General features: G+C 46.6%; 1 protein-coding gene across 1 annotated transcript in view; it reads right to left on the bottom strand.

The window, feature by feature from the left end:
• LOC141167058 (complement C3-like) overlaps positions 1 to 19797 on the bottom strand; it is a 101469-nt gene that overhangs the window by 63521 nt on the left and 18151 nt on the right. The window contains exons 5-6 of the mRNA XM_073654385.1: positions 2890 to 2984; positions 1967 to 2049 (exon numbers count right to left, since the gene is read on the bottom strand). Of these exons, the coding sequence (XP_073510486.1) occupies positions 1967 to 2049; positions 2890 to 2984 (178 nt within the window). The remainder of the gene's footprint in view (positions 1 to 1966; positions 2050 to 2889; positions 2985 to 19797) is intronic.

Below are 19797 nucleotides of genomic sequence, written 5' to 3'. Positions count from 1 at the left end.
AAAGCCAGGCTGGAGTTTGCCAAAACTTACCTGAGAAAGCCTAAAACGTTTTGGAAGAATGTTCTCTGGTCAGATGAGACAAAAGTAGAGCTTTTTTGGAAAAAGCATCAACATAGAGTGTACAGGAAAAAAAAAGAGGCATTCAAAGAAAAGAACACGGTTCCTACAGTCAAACATGACGGAGGTTCCGTGATGTTTTGGGGTTGCTTTGCTGCCTCTGGCACTGGACTGCTTGACTGTGTGCATGGCATTATGAAGTCTGAAGACTACCAAAAAATTTTGCAGCATAATGTAGGGCCCAGTGTGAGAAAGCTGGGTCTCCCTCAGAGGTCATGGGTCTTCCAGCAGGACAATGACCCAAAACACACTTCCAAAAGCACTATAAAATAGTTTGAGAGAAAGCACTGGAGACTTCTAAGGTGGCCAGCAATGAATCCAGACCTGAATCCCATAGAACACCTGTGGAGAGATCTCAAAATGGCCGTTTGGAGAAGGCACCCTTCAAATATCAGGGACCTGGAGCAGTTTGCCAAAGAAGAATGGTCTACAATTCCAGCAGAGCATTGTAAGAAACTCATTGATGGTTACCGGAAGCGGTTGTTCCCAGTTATTTTGGCTAAAGGCTGTGCAACCAAGTATTAGGCTGAGGGTGCCAATACTTTTGTCTGGCCCATTTTTGGAGTTTTGTGTGAAATGATCAATGATTTGATTTTTGCTTCATTCTCTTTTTTGTTTTTTCCTTGCAAGCAAATTAAATGAAGATAATAATACCAAAGAATTTGTGATTGCAATCATTTTCAGGAAGAAGCTGAGTATTATCTGACAGAATTGCAGGGGTGCCAATACTTTTGGCCACCACTGTAGTTGATAACCTATTCATATATTATGTGTATGTTTATTAAGGCGTGCATTCATAGTTTGTATCGTACGGCCCACATATTGGAGGTCACATGTACATTCTAATAGGTAAATTACATGTGTTGATTGACAATTCACGTCATATACTGTATCTTGCACCGAGGAGAGGCTTCCGTCGGGCCACTCTGCCATAAAGGCCTGACTGGTGGAGGGCTGCAGTGATAGTTGACTTTGTGGAACTTTTTCCCATCTCCCTACTGCATCTCTGGAGCTCAGCCACAGTGATCTTGGGGTTCTTCTTTACCTCTCTCACCAAGGCTCTTCTCCCACAATTGCTCAGTTTGGCTGGATGGCCAGGTCTAGGAAGACTTCTGGTGGTCCCAAACTTCTTCTATTTAAGGATTATGGAGTCCACTGTGCTCTTAGGAACCTTGAGTAATGCAGAAATTCTTGTATAACCTTGGCCAGATCTGTGCCTTGCCACAATTCTGTCTCTGAGCTCCTTGGGCAGTTCCTTTGAGCTCATGATTCTCATTTGGTCTGACATGCACTGTGAGCTGTGAGGTCTTATATAGACAGGTGTGTGTCTTTCCAAATCAAGTCCTATCAGTTTAATTAAACACAGCTGGACTCCAATGAAGGAGTAGAACCATCTCACGGAGGATCACAAGGAAATGGACAGCATGTGACTTAAATATGAGTGTCTGAGCAAAGGGTCTGAATACTTATGACCATGTGATATTTCAGTTTTTCATTTTTAATACATTTGCAAAAATATCTACATTTCTGTTTTTTTTTCAGTTAAGATGCAGGGTGCAGAGTGTACTTTAATGAGAAAAAAAATGAACTTTTTAGAATTTACCAAATGGCTGCAATGAAACAAAGAGTGAAAAATTTAAAGGGGTCTGAATACTTTCCGTACCCACTGTATTTTGGTTAAGTCATCATTCATCGAGTGTATATGGCCACTCTTATCCCTCAGGACGAGGTCCATCCAAAGTTCTCCATCGGAAGGCTATCAGCTAGTTCACACCTTTTATGAATAGACTGGAGCATGTAAAGGTCTGGGTCACCCAACGAACCAGGACTCACTGATCATTCTACTCACCATATTCTTTGACCTCAAACTCTGTCGGGAAAACTTCTTGAGGAGCCTCCTGAAACTTTCCAGCAATCTTCCATATTCCTTCACTGTAAGGTAGATACATGGAGCAACAAAAAGCAGGTCATCTGATCAATCCCAAAGATTTGTAGCAAAATAATCTACGATACAGATATGAAGGGGTAATAGATGCAATCAGCGGTTGTCAATTTTTCTGTAGCGATAAATTTTTTATTAAAAAGATCCTCAAAACTCAGGGTCTTGAAAACTAATGTCTGCCCGGGCTTCTCACCACTGTCCAAGTAGCATGATGACAAAAATAAGAAGGAAAAATGAGGGTCAAGTTCAGAAATTAGTGCAAACCAGTAATAAATTGGACCACCTCTCCATGACATTACCATAAATGGTCCTGATCATGTTGCTTATTTCTCGAGCAGGTGATTGCATTAGATGCTTTTCAATCAAGCACCAGGCCTATCTGACCAATGAAGGGATTAAAGAGGTTAAAACAAGTTATCACCTATCCTATCGGTGGGGGTCCAACAGTTGGGACCCGCACCAATTGGCAGAATGGGAAACTGTTATCCCTGTAAGAATAGAGTGGCAGTGCACATGCCCATTAATTAATCAATGAGAACGAATGGTCCGGTGGTCAGATGACCAACCTCCCATTGCGTTTTGTAATGGGTCAGGAATAAATATTCCCTGATCTGCTGATCGGTGTGGATCCCAACGGTGGGAAACCCAACTATGAGCAAGTTATCACCTATTCGATGGACAGGTCATTACTTGTTTTAAGTGGACATCCCATTTAAAAGATGGCAGTTTGGTGGCCCATTTTAGAGAGACCCATACTTAGATAAATAAACACCCCTAAAGTTTATTGTTGGAACTTTATATACCCATGTATACAGATGGTATGTACTCACTTAGCAATATCTGGAAGAGTAAAGCTCTTTTGGATGATCACATTTTTTTCATTGGCGGAGAACTGGTTCTTCAGCACAACTATGCCATCAGGATTCTGAAAAGTCAGTGGTAAAAAAGTTCTATGTGTTTCAGAAAATGTCCACAATAACCCCAGAGCTAATGCTATACACGGTGCTACATGTAAGATACGTGAGTGAATAATTATAGTTGTGTCTACCCTATAGGGAGCAAAAGAGAGATAGCTTTCTTCCTTCTGGAGAAGAGCTACTTTGCACACTTTTCCCAGGGTGCATTGCTCTAAAGACTTCCTACCAGTTGGATCTCTACAAGGAGAACTGATATCGCTCAAGATCTCAAGGAAATGAAAAATACTGGGGCTCAATCGAGCCACTGAGGGCATCAAAAAAGAATTATAAATGGCTAAACAAGGACAGCTAATTCGGGCTCAGGAGAGGGTGGGTAGAGAGCCCCCTAACCATTACTGCAGCTGCTTGACTGCATTACCCCAAAAATCTGGTGTGAAACAATCATATGGCAATGGTGCCCTCCTCTCCCCCTCTCCCACAAGGGATGGTCAGGAGATGCCAATCCTGTCCATGGATCTTTAGGTGTGGTAGCATGAATCAGCTGGTTGACCCATTTGGCTTTTGCTAGGTTTCCTCCTCTACTCTGGTTTTTATCAAAATTGTTGTGCCGAGGTAGACATATAACTGCCCTATGGGAGCCACAATAATAGCAAACTGCCTAGTTACAAAAATAAAGGAGCACAGAAAAATATTCAAAATGTAAGCCCCATCCTAATTCTACTCTTTATTATCTTCATTCGGGGCCAAATATTTAGTAAGGCACCTTTTGAACTACTCAGTTATCCTATCATGGTGGTGGAGAGTCGCTGGTTTAACTCCCATAGGCTTCAATACAAATGGACACATAAATGTGCATCCACCTCTGCTGTCGGTCAGGTGGATTGGGGTCCAAGTGGTGGCATCTACCAACCATAATCCGGCACGGTCTTTCTTCTACTTGTTAAAACAGCTGGTTGTAATTTCAAGATAGTACTAAGTTTCCAAACCTATGACACTTGTGAATTGAAGAACATGATGGTGGATTTTGCAGATATCCTACTCTATCATAATACAGGACAGTGGCCAGTGCCATCTGATTACAGTGCTGATCAGAGGCGGTTCCACTCACCTGATGGGGTTATGTGAGACACAACACAGCAAAGTTATCTGTCATAATTCCACCCCTCAGTGTGTCTGGGATGCAGTTACTGACGGCTCAGCTGTCCAATCTGGTACAGGGGCGTGCTGAAGCTGTCTGTACTTTGATTGACAGCTCAGTGTCCTGTCTGGTGCAGGGGTGTGCTGAGCTGTTGGTATTTTGATTGACTGCTCGACTGTCCAATCTGAGACTGGGAGGTGCTGACTGTCTCCAGGCGTTTATTGTCCCAAGTGATTGCTCGGCTACCTAGCTGGGTTATTAGTCCCAGACCTCTGCCAGACGTAGCATCAGCTAAGTGTAGTTGGTTTTCTCTGTGCCTAGTGTTTTGCGTGATGATCTTTCATTGCCTGACCTTGAACTTCGTTCTGACCATCCGTCTGTTTAACCCCTTCGTTCTGATCCGCTATCCTCCTGGTATTTTGACCTCGGACCGTTACCTGACTATGCCTTTGTCTCTTCCCTCTGTTTATGACGTACCCTCCTGGCTTTTGACCTCGGACTCCTTCACTATCCCGACTCACGGCTTGTCCATGAGAAGTGACTTAGTGTCACAAGATTTTCCAGCTGCTGAAGCCCCACAGGTCGGCAGATCCAACGTAGTAATCGTAGTAATATGGGTAGTTTGGAAATAGCAGGTGACCTGAGCTGCTGGTGTAAATCCAATCAAGGAGTCAAAATCAAGCGAGAGTAGTATCAGTAGTATCAGTAGTATTCTCTACGCGTTTCGAAATATTTAAACTTCTTCAGGAGAGCCACAGAGATATGGATCCTCCTGAAGAAGTTGAAATACTTCGAAACAGTTAGAGAATAAAACGCACTGATACTACTCTCGTCTGATTTTGACTCATTGGTTGGATGTACACCAGCAGCACACGTCACCTACTATTTCCAAACTACATATTAGAAGTAGCAATTCTAAAGGTTAATATTGAACCTTTAATCAGTCTTTCCATATGAATTAGGATAAGAAGCCACTTACACAAAGGTGTTTTGGAATTTTTCCCTTCAACAGTGCAAGGCTGGAGGTCTGATTTAGCTGGATGAGACAAGGGTCTAAGAGGTAACAAGCCTCCTTGTGGAGAGCAACGAGTTTTATCCCCTTAAACACACTGTCAGAGGCCTCTCACCCAGCCAACCAAATCTCCTGCTTCATGGTAATGAAGGTGAAACATCATGAAACAAGTGTCTGTAAATTGAGATTCTGGTTTGGCTTTTATCCTAAGTTTTGTGGTAAGGCCCCGTAAAGGGTGGATAATAACTTTTAAGATCGCTTCCTCCAATAGGTGCCTCTACAGTTTTGGTCCACTTTCCCTCTGAAGAAGCTATTTGCATGTATAAATTCCCGGTAGAGTATTGCATGGCCTATAAGTTTCCCTACGTCAATTTGGTACCTTGGTTAGATTCATACAAAAAAGTTTAACAAGTTGCACATGGTTATTAAGCCCCATTGTATAAAGACGTAGTAAATGTGGCACAATGCAAAAATAAAAATAAATTGTTTCCAATTGAAATTTCTCACTGCCAATGAATTTGTTTTGGATGTGGAAGTTTTGGACAGAGAAAAATACGTTCTGGTCAACAGTCGACAAAAGAGGATGTAGCCCGCAAACACTGAATCCCTATGGCCTATGGTCTCAGATGGTAGGTTGAGGAAGATGGTGGCCAAGATCTTGCTCCAGCCACTGTTAGACTGGGATTCTGTGGGCCAACTGGTGGGAATGGTTCAAAGGTTATTTCTGAATTATCATAGGAATGGAAATTTGTTATTTGGTAAGTTATTGGTGCCAAATGGGGATATCATCTGCTGGACATTTGTTGCCAATTACTGCATCAGATCCTGAGCCCCTGAACATCCTCTGATACTCTGGAAAGTCAATTCAACCCTGTCTCAGGATTATATTGTATTCATTTTATGATTGAGAAGGGGCATGGCTGGACGGGAAGGTCATCAAGAGTCTTTTGGATTTCTCTTCAACCATTGTTTTCTGGAGTTCTAAATTCATTGTTTAGTGATTAGTCAACACTATCAATTGTGAATATTGCCCGGTTTTCATTGAGCGTATAAACATTTGGCTAGAATCCCACTGAAGATTATTAAAGTTGTACCAGAAGTCGATTGAAAATTGCCTTTGTAGAAACATACGAGATGACAAATGGCTTCACTGGTGGGACGTTTGTATAAAACAAAGAAACAAAGGGCAAAACAAAGAAGCACTATTTTCAGGATAATATGCATCACTGTATTTCTGACTATGAAGGTTCTTTTCAGATGACTTTCCTTTGGCCTATGGCAGACCTGGGCAAAGTGTAACCCATGGGCCACTCCTGGACTTTGGCGGTTCTAATCCGGTCCACTGTGTTTTAGAACTGAGACTCAAAATTTTAGCTTGGAGTACTACACCTTCTGTCCATAATTTACTTCATTCACTTCTGACTTCCACTTCATCTGTTCTGCTGCTCCCAAGTCTCCTGTGTGTACCAAGTCCTCATTTTCTACGTTCCATCCTACCAGGTACACCAATGCCCAGGGACCTATGGCTTAATAGGTTCACTTCACAAGGTGAGCCTCACAGAATCCTAAGAACATGGATCCCAAAGGTACAGCAGCCATAACACCATTGCCATGGAACACAGACGATTGGACTGGACTGGTGGTGCAATTGCTTTCAGCCAATGTTGAACTTGTTCAAACTGTGCAAAGCCTTTCAGCCCATATGGAGGCACTGACTCTGACTCCTGCTGCCTCTCCACCAACTCCTTAACACCTGCCACAGGCTACTATGCACCTTCAACACTCTGCTTGGAAAAGATCTCCACATTTGCATATTCATTCACATTTTAATGGCGATCCTAAAGCCTGCTGGGATTTTTGCACCAATGCACCATACACTTTGCACTTTGAGTTGTGTCCTCAGCGTTTTTCTTTTGACCGGTGTAAGGTGGTATACATTTTTTCTTTGTCGTCTGGAGATGCCTTGGCGTTGGCTGTGCCATTGTGGAAGCGCGATGACCCTACTATGTGTTCTCTACCCTCCTTCCTGACTGCATTTCATCTAGTGTTTGATGATCCGGGTGGTGTACACTCAGCTGCTATTTACATACTGCGACTAGGATAAGGGATTGTCACAGTGGGACATTATGCCATCCAGTTCTGTACCCTCTCCGTTGAATTGGCCTGGAACAATGACACTCTTGTTCGGAATATGTTGGAGCTATATACGGTAAATAAAAATTATTATTATTAGAATAAAATAAAAAATGATTCTTCTGGCCATCTTCTACACTGGCCTGTCCAGTGGTGTCATAGATGAACTTGGGGGTAGGGATTTGTTTTCCCTCACTACTCATGCGGACTTACATTTAAAGAACGATCTAGGGAAAAATTCTGGATTCTATTGTTTCACTTCCAAGAGCAACTTCAGGATCCCCTCCCAACCCTGAACCTATGCAAATCGGTCAGAAGAGATTGTTACCGGCTAAAAGATCCCGTTGACTTTCACAGACACTTTGTTTTTATTCTGGTGAATGGGATCATTCTCACACAGACTGTTCCAAACTAAAGGCCAAACAGGCAAACTTCAGCCCCTTGGTTAGAGGGAAGGTATCGCCCTGGGAGTAACTCTGTACTCCACTAAGGATAAATTATTCATGCCTTTGTCTGTTTCCTTCAGTTCCTCACAGGACAAACATTCATTGATTCTGGAGCAGCAGGGAATTTTCACAGACTTCTCTTTGGCCAAAAGACTGAAAATTCCTTTGTTTCCCCGCCGATGCCTCTAAAACTAATATCTGCAAATGGCTCTGCAATTCTAAGTGGTCATACCAAACTCTGGACAGAGAAGGTAACTGTTCAGATTGGTCCGCTACATGTTGAGGACATTTCCTTTTTAATTTTGCCACTTTCTGATTCACCAGTGCTTTTGGGACTTTGGTGGCTATGGCTTCATGCTTCGGTCATTGACTGCTCGACTGACCACATTACCTAGTGGGGTCTGTCTTGTATTCGCAATTGCCTTAAAGCTCTTCCTCAGCCACTTCATCTGAAACTTTGTTCTACATCCACTGCCACCAATTTTCCCGCTTCCTATTGTGGCGCCCTGCTGTGCATTAGTGCCACAGATCCTAGAGGGGTGCATGGACGGATTCCTCCACAAGAGGCCCCCACAGCATACACACACCTCCACCTTCCACCTCAGAACACCAGAGGGAGCCCGTTAGGGATATAAATAGGGAAGGTGGAGCTAGGCAGTCAGTTCCTCTGAAGAGTCTAGTCCAGTCTAGTCGAGAGAACTCAGCTAGTAGTTCAGCAGTGGAGCACGAGGCTCCTGCAAGCTAGACTCAGGGAGCTCAGTTAGAGCCCAAGGCGTGCCGACGCCATAAGAGCGGTGAAGCGCGGCAAGCTGCCGCTAGTGCGTATAGCCTAGTGAGGGCCTCGAGGAGTGAGTAGCGTTGGGGGCAGAGGAGCTGTACAAGCTCACCCCAGAAAACATATACCGGACACCGGGTCCGCGTCTACAGGACCGTATATCCCCCTGTGGAGACAACCGGAGACCCCTGAAAGACTTCAGGTCCCAGGATCACCCGAGAGCTGATACGTACCAGAGCCAGGAGTCACAGAGGCCCCACAAGCTGGGAGCGTGTACTCCAAGAGAAGGCCGTACCACAAAGTCAGCCGGTGCAGGACAGAGACAAAGTTAGGCCTAGCTCCAGGCAGGTCAGAAACTTACTACACACAGGCAAGAAACAGGAGGCCCTATACCCGCTCACTGGGGAGAATCCTGATATGCACCCTTCACCCTACAGTGCTCCGGAATGTGCCTGAACTTCCATCAGTAAAAGGTACTGAAGTGAACTGTGTGTTCGCCTATCCTTCTTCAGACCCGGCTGGGTCCCCCCCCCCCTGTCCTGCATCCCTACATCCACGCTGCCCTGAGGCCTAGCTCCACCTGTGGGGAGCTATACCACCCAAGCTGCCTTAACACCGGCCTCAGTGGGCAGCTGCAGCGCTGGTGATCCTCACCAGACACCACAGGTGGCGTCACGAACTTTCACATAATTATCCACCCTTTTAAAGAGAGGCCCAGGGTACGGGCCCGGGAGTTGACTACCGCGACATCCCCAAGACCAGGCAACAAGGCCCGGGCGCCGATTCGTCCCCATCCCCTGGGCGCGTCATCTCATTCCTGGCGTCACGAACAGGATCCCGTGCCCACTGCAACGACGGAGTGTTATGCCCGTTGCCACCAGGTACTGTGCGCCTTTAATCAAAACTGAGTATTTAACTGTGGCGAAGATTGCCGCCATTGTTGTGCCGCCGAGCGGGAAGAAGGGCATAACCGCGGGGAACTGAGAGGCGTACCTGCTAAAGCGCACGAAGCCCCGGACACGCCCCACGCAAGAGACGCAAGGTCCTGAAGAAGACCGTCACCTGCGGAGCTGTGGCCTACCGGAAAAAAAGAAAAGAAGGTAGGCCACGGTTCGCTAGGGGGGCGCCAGAATGTCCAAGGAACAGCACAACGCCGGAGCACCGGTTAACCGCCCTGATGTTCCACCCGAGCTCGGCGTCGAGCAGGCCGAAGCAGCCGCTCCACCAGCAGGGCCTGTAACCCCTGTCATACCCATGGCCCTACCGTACATCCCTGGAGCGAAGTGGCTCCCCTAGTACAGAGGCAAACCAGATACCCTGTCTGGATTTAAGTGGAAAATATGCGGTATACTGGACATGTACTCTATGACAGGCAAGCAAAGAGCCGCTGTTGTATTAGGACAATTGACTGATGCTGCGGAGCGAGAAGTAGAAACCTGGTTGGCCGCAGACCAGGAGTCAGTGTCCGCAATCTTTAAACAGTTACAGACTGTCTTTGAGAATCGTACTGAGACAGACCTCCGGATGAGGTTCTACAACTGCTCTCAGCAACCGGAGGACAGTGTTCAGGACTATGCCTGGCGTTTGCAAGGAGCCCTGCGGGCTCTGAAATGGGTTAGTCCAACCAGCATCAATGATGAAAATAAAATGCTGAAGGAACAGTTTATCCGTGGGACTGAGGTCTCAAGAGGAGAGCAGGACTGTGCGTTGGTGGTCCCTGGATCATCCAGATGCCACCTTTGACACCCTTAAGGACATGGCTATAAAAGGACTGCAGCCCCTGGAAACAACTGCTATCCAATGTTACCAGGGTGCGGCCACCCCAGTGCCTGCAGCGTCCACCTTTTTCCCGGTGGCTGCTGAAGCCAAGGTTCCAACAACGTCCCCTAGTGAGCTGGGCAGCCTGCGTTCTGATGTGCATCAGTTGGGCAAAACCCTGACCACTGTACTGAGTGCCCTGCAGCTGCGGACGGAGCCCGAGGCAGAGGGAAGGATCCTGCTAGCCGACAGCCCTGAGGATGTCCCCTGGATGACAAGGAGGAAGAGGACAACGCCACCCCCTGAGAGGATCAGAGACCAACGCCGTCCACCGAGGGACCCTGTCTGCCACCGCTGCCACAAGTCAGGTCACACCATCCAGAGCTGTCCTTTAAACGAGAAAACCCTGGGTCCGAGGGCCAACACCCAGGAATAGACTCAGCAGGCCCCTCAGACTGGCACAGTAGGTACGGGGGAGGAAGACCTTTCCTGTCCATAATCCTGGACAGCATTGCGATACCTGCCCTGCTGGACACTGGATCTCAGGTAACAATTATGCCTGATGTCCTTTACAAGAGATACTGGTCCATGGACAGTCCTCCAACCCCCGAACCCAGATTTTTCAGTATATGCCTCTAACGGCCTCCCTCTTAACCTAGTCGAGGTTAAGGATGTGACGGTAAAGGTGGGGAGAGTGGGGCTGAAGGACCAGGGACTCATTGTAGTAGAGACTGTCTCTGATGACTCAGGACTGAATATGGTACTAGGCACTAACATTATTGGTAACTGTTTGGAGGAAGTGGTGTTTTTGCTCCAACAGCTCGCTAACGCCGCCAAACCGGGGCAGAGAAGAGCGATCTAGAAGGAGATCCGAGCCCTGATGTACCAGCAGCAAGTAAAGCTATCCGGTGGTGAGATTGGTAATGTGGGGGTAACAGACCCCATACCCATTGTGATTCCCCCAATGAGTGAAATGCTTATCTGGTGTAGAGCAGCAATAGGTCTTAAAGGACAGAGCTACCAGGCGGTAGTCGAACCCCTTAGCTCAGAGCACAGACCTACACTCTTAACTGCCAGAGGGGTAGTGGATGTACGCAATGGGAGGGTGCCCATCCATCTTCTCAACTATGGGGAAGATGAGGTCAGATTACCACGCTACGCCACTGTTGCCAAACTGTACACAGTAAATAACAACTCTATACACACGGCTGAGTCCTTAACTTCACCAGACGAAGTGGGGGATAATGACCCGGCAACCCAGGTGGAGGATTGGTGTCAACAGCTCCATGTTGGGACAGACACCGCTCATGCCAATCAGAAGCAGGGTGTACACCGGGTGGTTCAGGAATACGCGCAGGTATTCAGTAAGCACCCACTTGACTTTGGGAGGATTAAGGGGGTTCAACACCATATCCCCACAGGTGACCATCCACCTATCAAAGAACGTTACAGGCCTATACCACCAGCACACTACCAGAAGGCGAAGGAGATGTTGCACGACATGAAGAAGGCAGGGGTAGTAAGGGATAGTTGTAGTCCCTGGGCAGCTCCCCTAGTGCTAGTCAGGAAAAAGGATGGAAGCATGAGAATGTGTGTAGATTAAAGACAAGTAAATCGCATTACACATAAAGATGGTATTGAGGAATCCCTGGCTGCCTTAAAGTCTGCAAATTACTTTTCCACCCTTGACCTCACTAGTGGGTACTGGCAAGTAGCTGTTGCTGAGGAGGATCGGGAGAAGACGGCCTTCACCACCCCGATGGGACTCTGCGAGTTCAACAGTATGCCGTTTGGACTCTGCAATGCCCTCGGAATGTTCCAGAGATTGGTGGAGTGCTGCCTGGGACACCGCAACTTCGAGACTGTGTTACTATACCTGGATGACATGATAGTGTACTCCAAGACGTATGAGGACCATTTGAAGCACCTGGCGGAGGTATTTGAGTCGCTGTCCCGGTACAGGATGAAGCTGAAGCCCTCAAAGTGCCACCTGCTCAAGAGAAAGGTACAGTACCTGGGGCATATTGTCAGTCCAGAAGGGGTAGCACCAGACCCGGAGAAGGTCACTGCCATCCAGAAATGGCCGGAGCCGAAGAACCTCAAGGAGGTGCGTCAGTTCCTGGGACTAGTAGGATACTACCGGAGGTTTGTAAAAGAGTACACTAAGAAAGCAGACCCGCTGCAAGACCTCCTGGTAGGACAGTCCCCCAAAGGCAGAAATCCCCCATTCCACTGGGGTAAGGAGCAAGCCGAGTCATTTCAGGAGATGAAGGAGATCCTGACAGGCAACGAGATCCTGGCCTACCCTGACTACAGCCAACCGTTCCTGCTGTATACTGATGCCAGCAACGAAGGACTGGGAGCTGTCCTAAGTCAGAAGCAGAATGGCCAAGAGAAAGTGATCCCATACGCAAGCAGGAAGCTCCGCCCGACTGAGAGGAAGCCAGAGAACTATAGCAGCTTTAAGTTAGAGTTCCTGGCCTTGGTCTGGGCCATCACTGAACGGTTCAAGCACTACTTAGCCTCCAGCAAGTTCACTGCCTACACTGACAATAACCCCTTGACCCATCTTGAAACAGCCACGCTAGGAGCCATGGAGCAGCGATGGATGGCTCGGCTGTCAAACTACCAATTCACAATTAAATACCGGGTGGGCCGCAAGAATGCCAACGCCGATGCCCTGTCCAGGCCGCCTCACCAGTTGGACACAGAAGAAGAAGTGGATGACCTGGAGGAGATTGAGCTACCTGCCTTTCACCGGAATGGGATGATCCACGAGCAATGAGCCTCCAGGAGGCAGCGTGGGAAGACGTTAAACCCTTTGCCTCACCACAGCTGGAAAGAGACCCAGGACAGTGACCCGGTTGTCAACCGTATCAAGGAGCTGATGACCCAAGAAGGTTCCTCCCTGGAGAAGGATGCGTCTCTGCAAGCAAAGCAGCTGTCGAATGAGAGAAGCCGGCTGTTTATCTACCGTGAGAAGCTGTGCCGGAGGTACGTCAATCCAAAAACCCATGAGATGGTATGGCAGATAGTGGTCCCCAAGACATACATCCAAATGGTGTTGGAGGCCTACCACGATCAGGCGGGGCACTTTGGCTGGAAGAAGCTAGAGACCCTGCTGAAGTGTCGATTCTACTGGGTAGGAATGCGCAGCTCCATTGAGATGTGGTGCCGAAGCTGTGGACCCTGTAGCCTCAGAAGAAAAGACTACAGCAGCCAGAAGGCACCCCTGCAACCCATCAAGACGACTCGACCCCTGGAGATCGTGGCCCTGGACCATGTCAAGCTGTCACCCAGCAGGTCAGGGTACTCCTATGCCCTTACCATGGTGGATCACTACTCCAGGTTCCTGGTGGTCGCCCCCGTCAAAGACCTGACGGCAGAAACAGCAGCAAAAACGTTCCAGGCGTGTTTCTGCAGACCCCATGGATACCCTGAGCAGGTGCTGACGGACCAAGACCCGGCCTTTGAGGCTGAGTTGTTCAAAGAGTTCTGCCATTTGTACGGGTGTAAAAAGATCAGGACTACACCGTACCAACCCCAAACCAACGGTCTCTGTGAAAAGATGAATAACATCATCATCGACCTGCTGAAGACCATACCACTTGAGGAGAGAAATCAGTGGCCAGACCTGCTACCTGACCTGGTAGATCTGTACAATCACATACCTGTAAGTTTCACCAATTGCACTTCAGCATATCTCATGCGAGCAAGACCAGGAAAGTTGCCCATGGACCTGGAGCTCGGTATTGTAGAACCAGAAGCAGATGTGACCACTGAGGACTGGGACACGACCAGACACGAGCAGTACAGAAGAGTACAAGCCTGTGCCAGGGACTGTGGCAATATTGGCCTACATTACAGAGAAGCTACAGAAGGAATTAATTCAAAAGTATTTTTACTATTTAGGATTGAATTAAATCACTCTGAAAGACTGGTATCCATTACCCCTCATCTCTGAGTTATTTGACAAGACTAAACATGCTACTGTCTTCACTAAGTTAGACCTGCATGGTAGTTGTAAACCTAATCTGCATCAAAGAGGGCGATGGATGGAAGATAGCATTCAACACTCCGCAATGGTCACTATGAATATCTAGTGATGCCTTTTGGATTGTGCAATGCACTGGTTGCGTTCCAGCGATTCTTTCGTGAATGAGATCTTTTGTGATGTTCTGTATCAGCATGTCTTAGTCTATCTGGACGACATCCTAATCTTTTCCAGAGACTTGGACTCTCATCGCCTTCATGTCCTCTCCGTTTTAATAAGACTGCGACAAAACCAACTCTATGCCAAGTTGGAGAAATGTTAATTTGAGTGACAAGAATTGCCATTTCTTGGCTACATCATCTCTTCTTGGGGCCTTTGTATGGATCCAGAGAATGTTTCTGTCATATTGGACTGGCCACAGCCAGTCGGACTCAAGGCTCTCCAATGATTCATTGGCTTTGCTAATTATTACCACCAGTTTTTTTTAGAATTAATCCCCAGTGGTTGACCCTCTGATGGCCCTAACTCAGAATGGTGCTATTTCTCGGAGCTGGTCAGAATCTACTGTTCAAGTGGATGCCTATACTATTGATGTATGAGAAGTTCTCTTGCAATATTCTTCTAGAGCAAGAAATCATCCCTGTAGATTCTTCACCAGGAAATTTTCTACAGCAGAGCAAAATCATTCCATTGGTGACCGTGAACTCTTAGCCTTAAATTTGTCCTTGTTGAGTGTAAGCATCTACTTGAAGTAGCTATTTATCCTGGTGACTATCCACGCTGAACAAAAAAACTTGGAATATCTTAAGTTTGCCCATAGGCTGAATCCCTGCCAAGCTCAATGGTTGCTCTTTTAATCGTGATTTGATTTTATCCTCACCTATTGACCTGTTGAGAAAAACGTCTGGGTTGACACCCTATCCAGATCCTTTGTTCGCTCTGATGTGGCTGATGATCTGCCTTCACATGTAATTGAACCTGAATGTATAGTTGCTGTCATTTCTTCTTCCTCCAATTCACCACCTAATGGCCTCTCTCTGGTTTCAAAGGAACTCCACCAGAAGGTATTATCCTGGCCTCATTCATCTCTCCTCTCAAGTCACCCAAGAGTTAAACGTACTGCTGAACTTCTCTCCGTTCTCTTCTGGTGGCCTACATGGACACCAAAACGTCAAGGAGTTAGTAGCACCCTGCCCTCAGTGTGTGCAGTGTTCAGTCTCTTTCTATTCCACAAAAGCCTTGGTCTGACATTGTGGCGCCCCTGAGGGTTCAGTTCGCCACAGAGTTACTGCACCTCACCCAGAGCAGAGGTGTGGTATCTCCTTCCCTCAGGTAAGAAGGGAGTACTGCCCGGAACCCCCAACACCTGCATCCAACACTACACTACTCCAGGCCGGCTGGAAGGGCAATATGCACTGTGAGTGCTGCCCTGTCCCTGGCTGGAGTGGGGGGAACCAAAGTTAGGGGGAAAAAGTAGTGGGTGTGGGTGGAGGATGCAGTTCAAGGGAGCACTTTAGAAAAGATATAAAATAAAGGAGTGAAGAGTAGGAGGGGGGTAGTTGTCGTTGTTGGAAGTTCGAGTTCCAGACCAGGGTCTGGCTCAAGTCCAGCCAGACCGGGAGCAGAGTCTCCAATGGGGCTCTGCTCCGCAGGCAGGGCCTAAGTATAGAGGCCCCGGAGGGGAGCAGAGGAGTAGGCTCCGCTCTATAGAAAGAGGTCCCAGGGGTGCGGAAGGAGCAGGAAGCCACCCGTATGCCCGAAACCTGCCAGGCGGCAGGGAGGGATCATAGGCCGCAAGAAGGGGACCGGCCCCTGGTCCAGCCGTGTTACTTCAAGTCTCGGCTGGGAAAACCGGAGGCTTCTGGCTTATATAGTCAGTTGCCGAAGCCGCATTCTAATCCCTGTGAGGGTCGAGCAAGTCCGGACACTCCGACGAGACAGGAGGGACTCCAGAGCACCCGAGCTGGATTGAGAGTGGGCAGCGCAGGGCAGGAGGGAGAAAGACCCAGCGTGAAGTCGGTCTAGTTAGGAACACAAGAAAGTGGGGTTCTGTCAAGTACTCGTAACTTTCCTGAAGAAGTGCTGAACCCCTGCCTGGTGAACGCAGCGCGACCTGGGAGGCTGACCCCGGTACAGTGCACCAGTGGAACTGTTTAAACAAACTGTGAGTAAAAACCTTGGATGACCGCACTGCACTGCCTCCGTCCATTTCTTCTGTCTGCGCCATCTTTCCCTCCCTGCACCACAACGCCCCGCTTCTACCATTCATCTACTTCTACACTGCCCTGAGGCCCCGCTCCACCTGTGGGGAGCCGCACCAACCAAGCTGCCCAAACACCAGCCTCAGAGGACTGTCGCAGCGCTGGTAATCCTTACCAGACACCACAGGTGGCGTCACGAACATTTACAAACCATAAAAACACCATTTCCAATAAGTAAAGTTTCCTCTTTTTGCTGACCGCCCTGGGCCACGGACCGGGCCGGCCACCGTGATATTCCCCTAAGCTACGACCGAGACAGGCCCGGCTGCCGAGTACCCCACGGCCCTGGGGGCGCGTCAACATCTTTGTGAACTTTGTTACTGATCTTCCTGAATCGCATGGATTCACTATCTTGGTTGTAGTGGACAGATTCTCTAAAATGTTTTGTTTTGCTCTCCTACCAAGTCTTCCATCCTCTCCACAGTTGGCTTAAGTGTCTTTAATGAAATTTTCCTTCAGTTCCATGGTCTTCCAGCTTGTATAGTCTCTGACCATGGTGTGCAACTTGTTTCCAGGTTCTGGAGGGCGCTCTGCAAGAACTTAAAAAATTTCCTGTACTTCTCAGCCGATCAATCCCAAAGTAATGGGTAGATTGAAAGAATTAATCAGTCCATGGAGCAGTATACGAATATTGTCCAACTCCTACCAAAATAACTGGCCAAACCTGCTTCCTTTGACCGAATTCACAAACAACAATTCTGTTTGAGTATTCTGGGAAATTTCCATTTGAAGGGTAATGTGAAAACTGAAATAGGCAGCTAATCATGATGTCAAGTGGGGCCATTTCAGATCAAGGGCAAGATAACTAACCATACCAGGCACTTTCGATGATAATCAGGTCAATTTTCCACCTTCTCATTGACAAAGCAGTTCCTCGAAAGATGGGTGTCCTGTACTCTTCTTCCTCAGAGCAACAGGGATGAGACATATGCTGATTCCCATAGCAGCTGCGTGGTTTTGATTTATGGATGTAAACTCGGTTTGACAGAATATCTGCGGGGTATGTAGTGTGGTAGGACTCAATGATTGTACATCTGAGGGCAACTTTCCATCAAATGTCTCTGGCCAACTCCTAAAATGTACTTTCGTTTTACGATAAACTGAGTACTCCATCCACATCTTATCTCATGTTGACACAAGGTCATTTCTGATTGTAGATTCTATCGGTAATGGCCAAGGTCAGCAGGAGCCAAAATAATGAGATCTTGTTTACTCCCGATGAAGGCTGAGTCCTCTGTCACTTCCCATCAGTCCATATTTGCTTGAACCTGAGGGCACCGCACTTTGTTCTTTTCTGGTTTTCGTTTTTTCTCTCGTTCTGTGGGAAATTGCAATAAGGGCTGGAACAAATATAATAAATGGTTGACCCTCCACCAATCCTTAAAGAGGTTGTCCATTACATTAATCCTTTAAGGACATTTTTTATTTTTCTGCTTTGTTTTTATCCCCCTCCCTTTATTTCAAAAGTCATACCGTAACTTTTTTTTTTTACATTTTTCCATCTACACAGTCTTAAGAGGGCTTGTTTTTTTGCAGGGACGAGTTTTATTTTTTAATAAATTTTGATTTTGTTTTTTATTATATTTTTTGGGTGGTGACCATGAAAATGGTGCTTTTTTTTTTTGACATTTAACATACGGTTTAAATAATTTTATATTTTGATAGTTCGGGCTGTTTTGGACACAGCGATACCAAATTAGCTTATTTCTTAAAAATCTTTTTATTTTTGAAGGGGGAATTGAACTTTTTTGTATAATTTTTATAACTTTTTTTTCTCATTTTTACGCCTTCTTAGGGCCCTTGAACCCTCGATCGTTTGTCTGTCTGTCTTTCCACAATCAAGTTGCAAGGGGCAGCTGAAGTAAGCTGGCGAGACACGTGCACCACCAACGTTGTCATTTGAATGCTTCCGTCAGTGATTGACAGCAGCAATTAAATGATTAAACTGTGCTCTGCAATGGGTTAAACAATTCCTTTTCTAGCTTAGATGGAATGTGAAGGCTGCAGCCGATCTGCAGCCACTGATTGGCTGCAGCGATCAAGTGAGGCCAGTAGACCTGTGGAGGAGACAGTGCGGAGTACAGAGCAAAATTGCTTGTCTGGTAAGAGAATAAAATTTATTTTTTTGGAATTATTTTCCTGCCAAGTATACCGAGACCAATGGGAAGTACAGGAGCACGTAGAGACTGCAGAGATTTAAAGGGGTTGTCCAGATAAAATGTAACTTTGCCCATTGGACTGGATATGGAAAACAAATAAACTCAATGATCCTCACCTACCGGCGCTCACCTGGATCCAGCGTGGTTGAACAGGGACAGGAGGTGGTTAAGTCAACATTCCAGCAACGGCTGAACCGCTGCAGCCTATGATTGGCTGCAGTGGTTAGGTGACTTTGAATTGCACATCATTGGATGCTTAAAGTTACTTGATTGTTATAATCTAACTCAGGCCACAGCGGTCCAGCGGGTGGGTGCCATTGGGCGAATATGGGGGAGTTTGTTATTTTACGTATCCAGTCTTCCTGGCAAAATCCTTTAACAAAATCCCTTTAACTGTAATCCTAGAGCCATGTAGATTGCTTTCTTTTGCTGTGGTTGCCCAACATACGAATATTGCAGCTAGAGATTGTCCGCCTCTATATTAGTTCACTGGTTGCACCGGTCTCGCTGTTGGTGGAACATTGGGTTTCGTCATTCACCTCCATCGTTTCATTCGCACAACACAAAGAGACAATGGAGAAGGCGTCAGGTTCCAATAAAGTGCGAACCGGTTCCAAGCAGTGAATAGAAATGTGAGGGAGGGGTCCTGGAGGGTATATAGCTCGTAGTGGATGTATATTGAAAAGTTCTGCAACTTTCTAATATACTTTGTATTTCCTTTCCCCTTAAGGAACATCCAACTTTTTGTTTTTGTGCTTACATTTTTTCTTTGCTTCTTCCAGGAGTTCTAAATTGTTTTCTTTTCTTTTTTTCCTGTTGATATAGGCGTATGAGGACTTTTTTTTTTTTTTTTTTTTTGCGGGACGAGTTGCAGTTTTGAATGTCACTATTCATTTTTCAATGTAAAGTACTGAAAACGGGGGTAAAGAAAAGAAGTGAAACGGTACGATTATGGCGGCAATTTCTTTTTTCTTTTACTAATTTGGTGTCTTAAAAAATTTTAGAACACTGTAGACAAAAAATTGTTTTTTTGTTGCCATTTAATGACACCTGTATATTTTTTATTTCTCCATCGATGGAATCGGGTGAGGACTTTAATTTTTTATGGGGCAAGATGTAGTTTTTAATAGTATAATTTGGGGGTA

This window comes from Phyllobates terribilis, unplaced genomic scaffold (genome assembly GCF_046119375.1).
Source record: "Phyllobates terribilis strain yellow unplaced genomic scaffold, ASM4611937v1 Scaffold_11__3_contigs__length_659146591, whole genome shotgun sequence".
Lineage (NCBI taxonomy): Eukaryota > Metazoa > Chordata > Amphibia > Anura > Dendrobatidae > Phyllobates > Phyllobates terribilis.
This window is presented reverse-complemented; position numbering and strand designations above follow the sequence as displayed.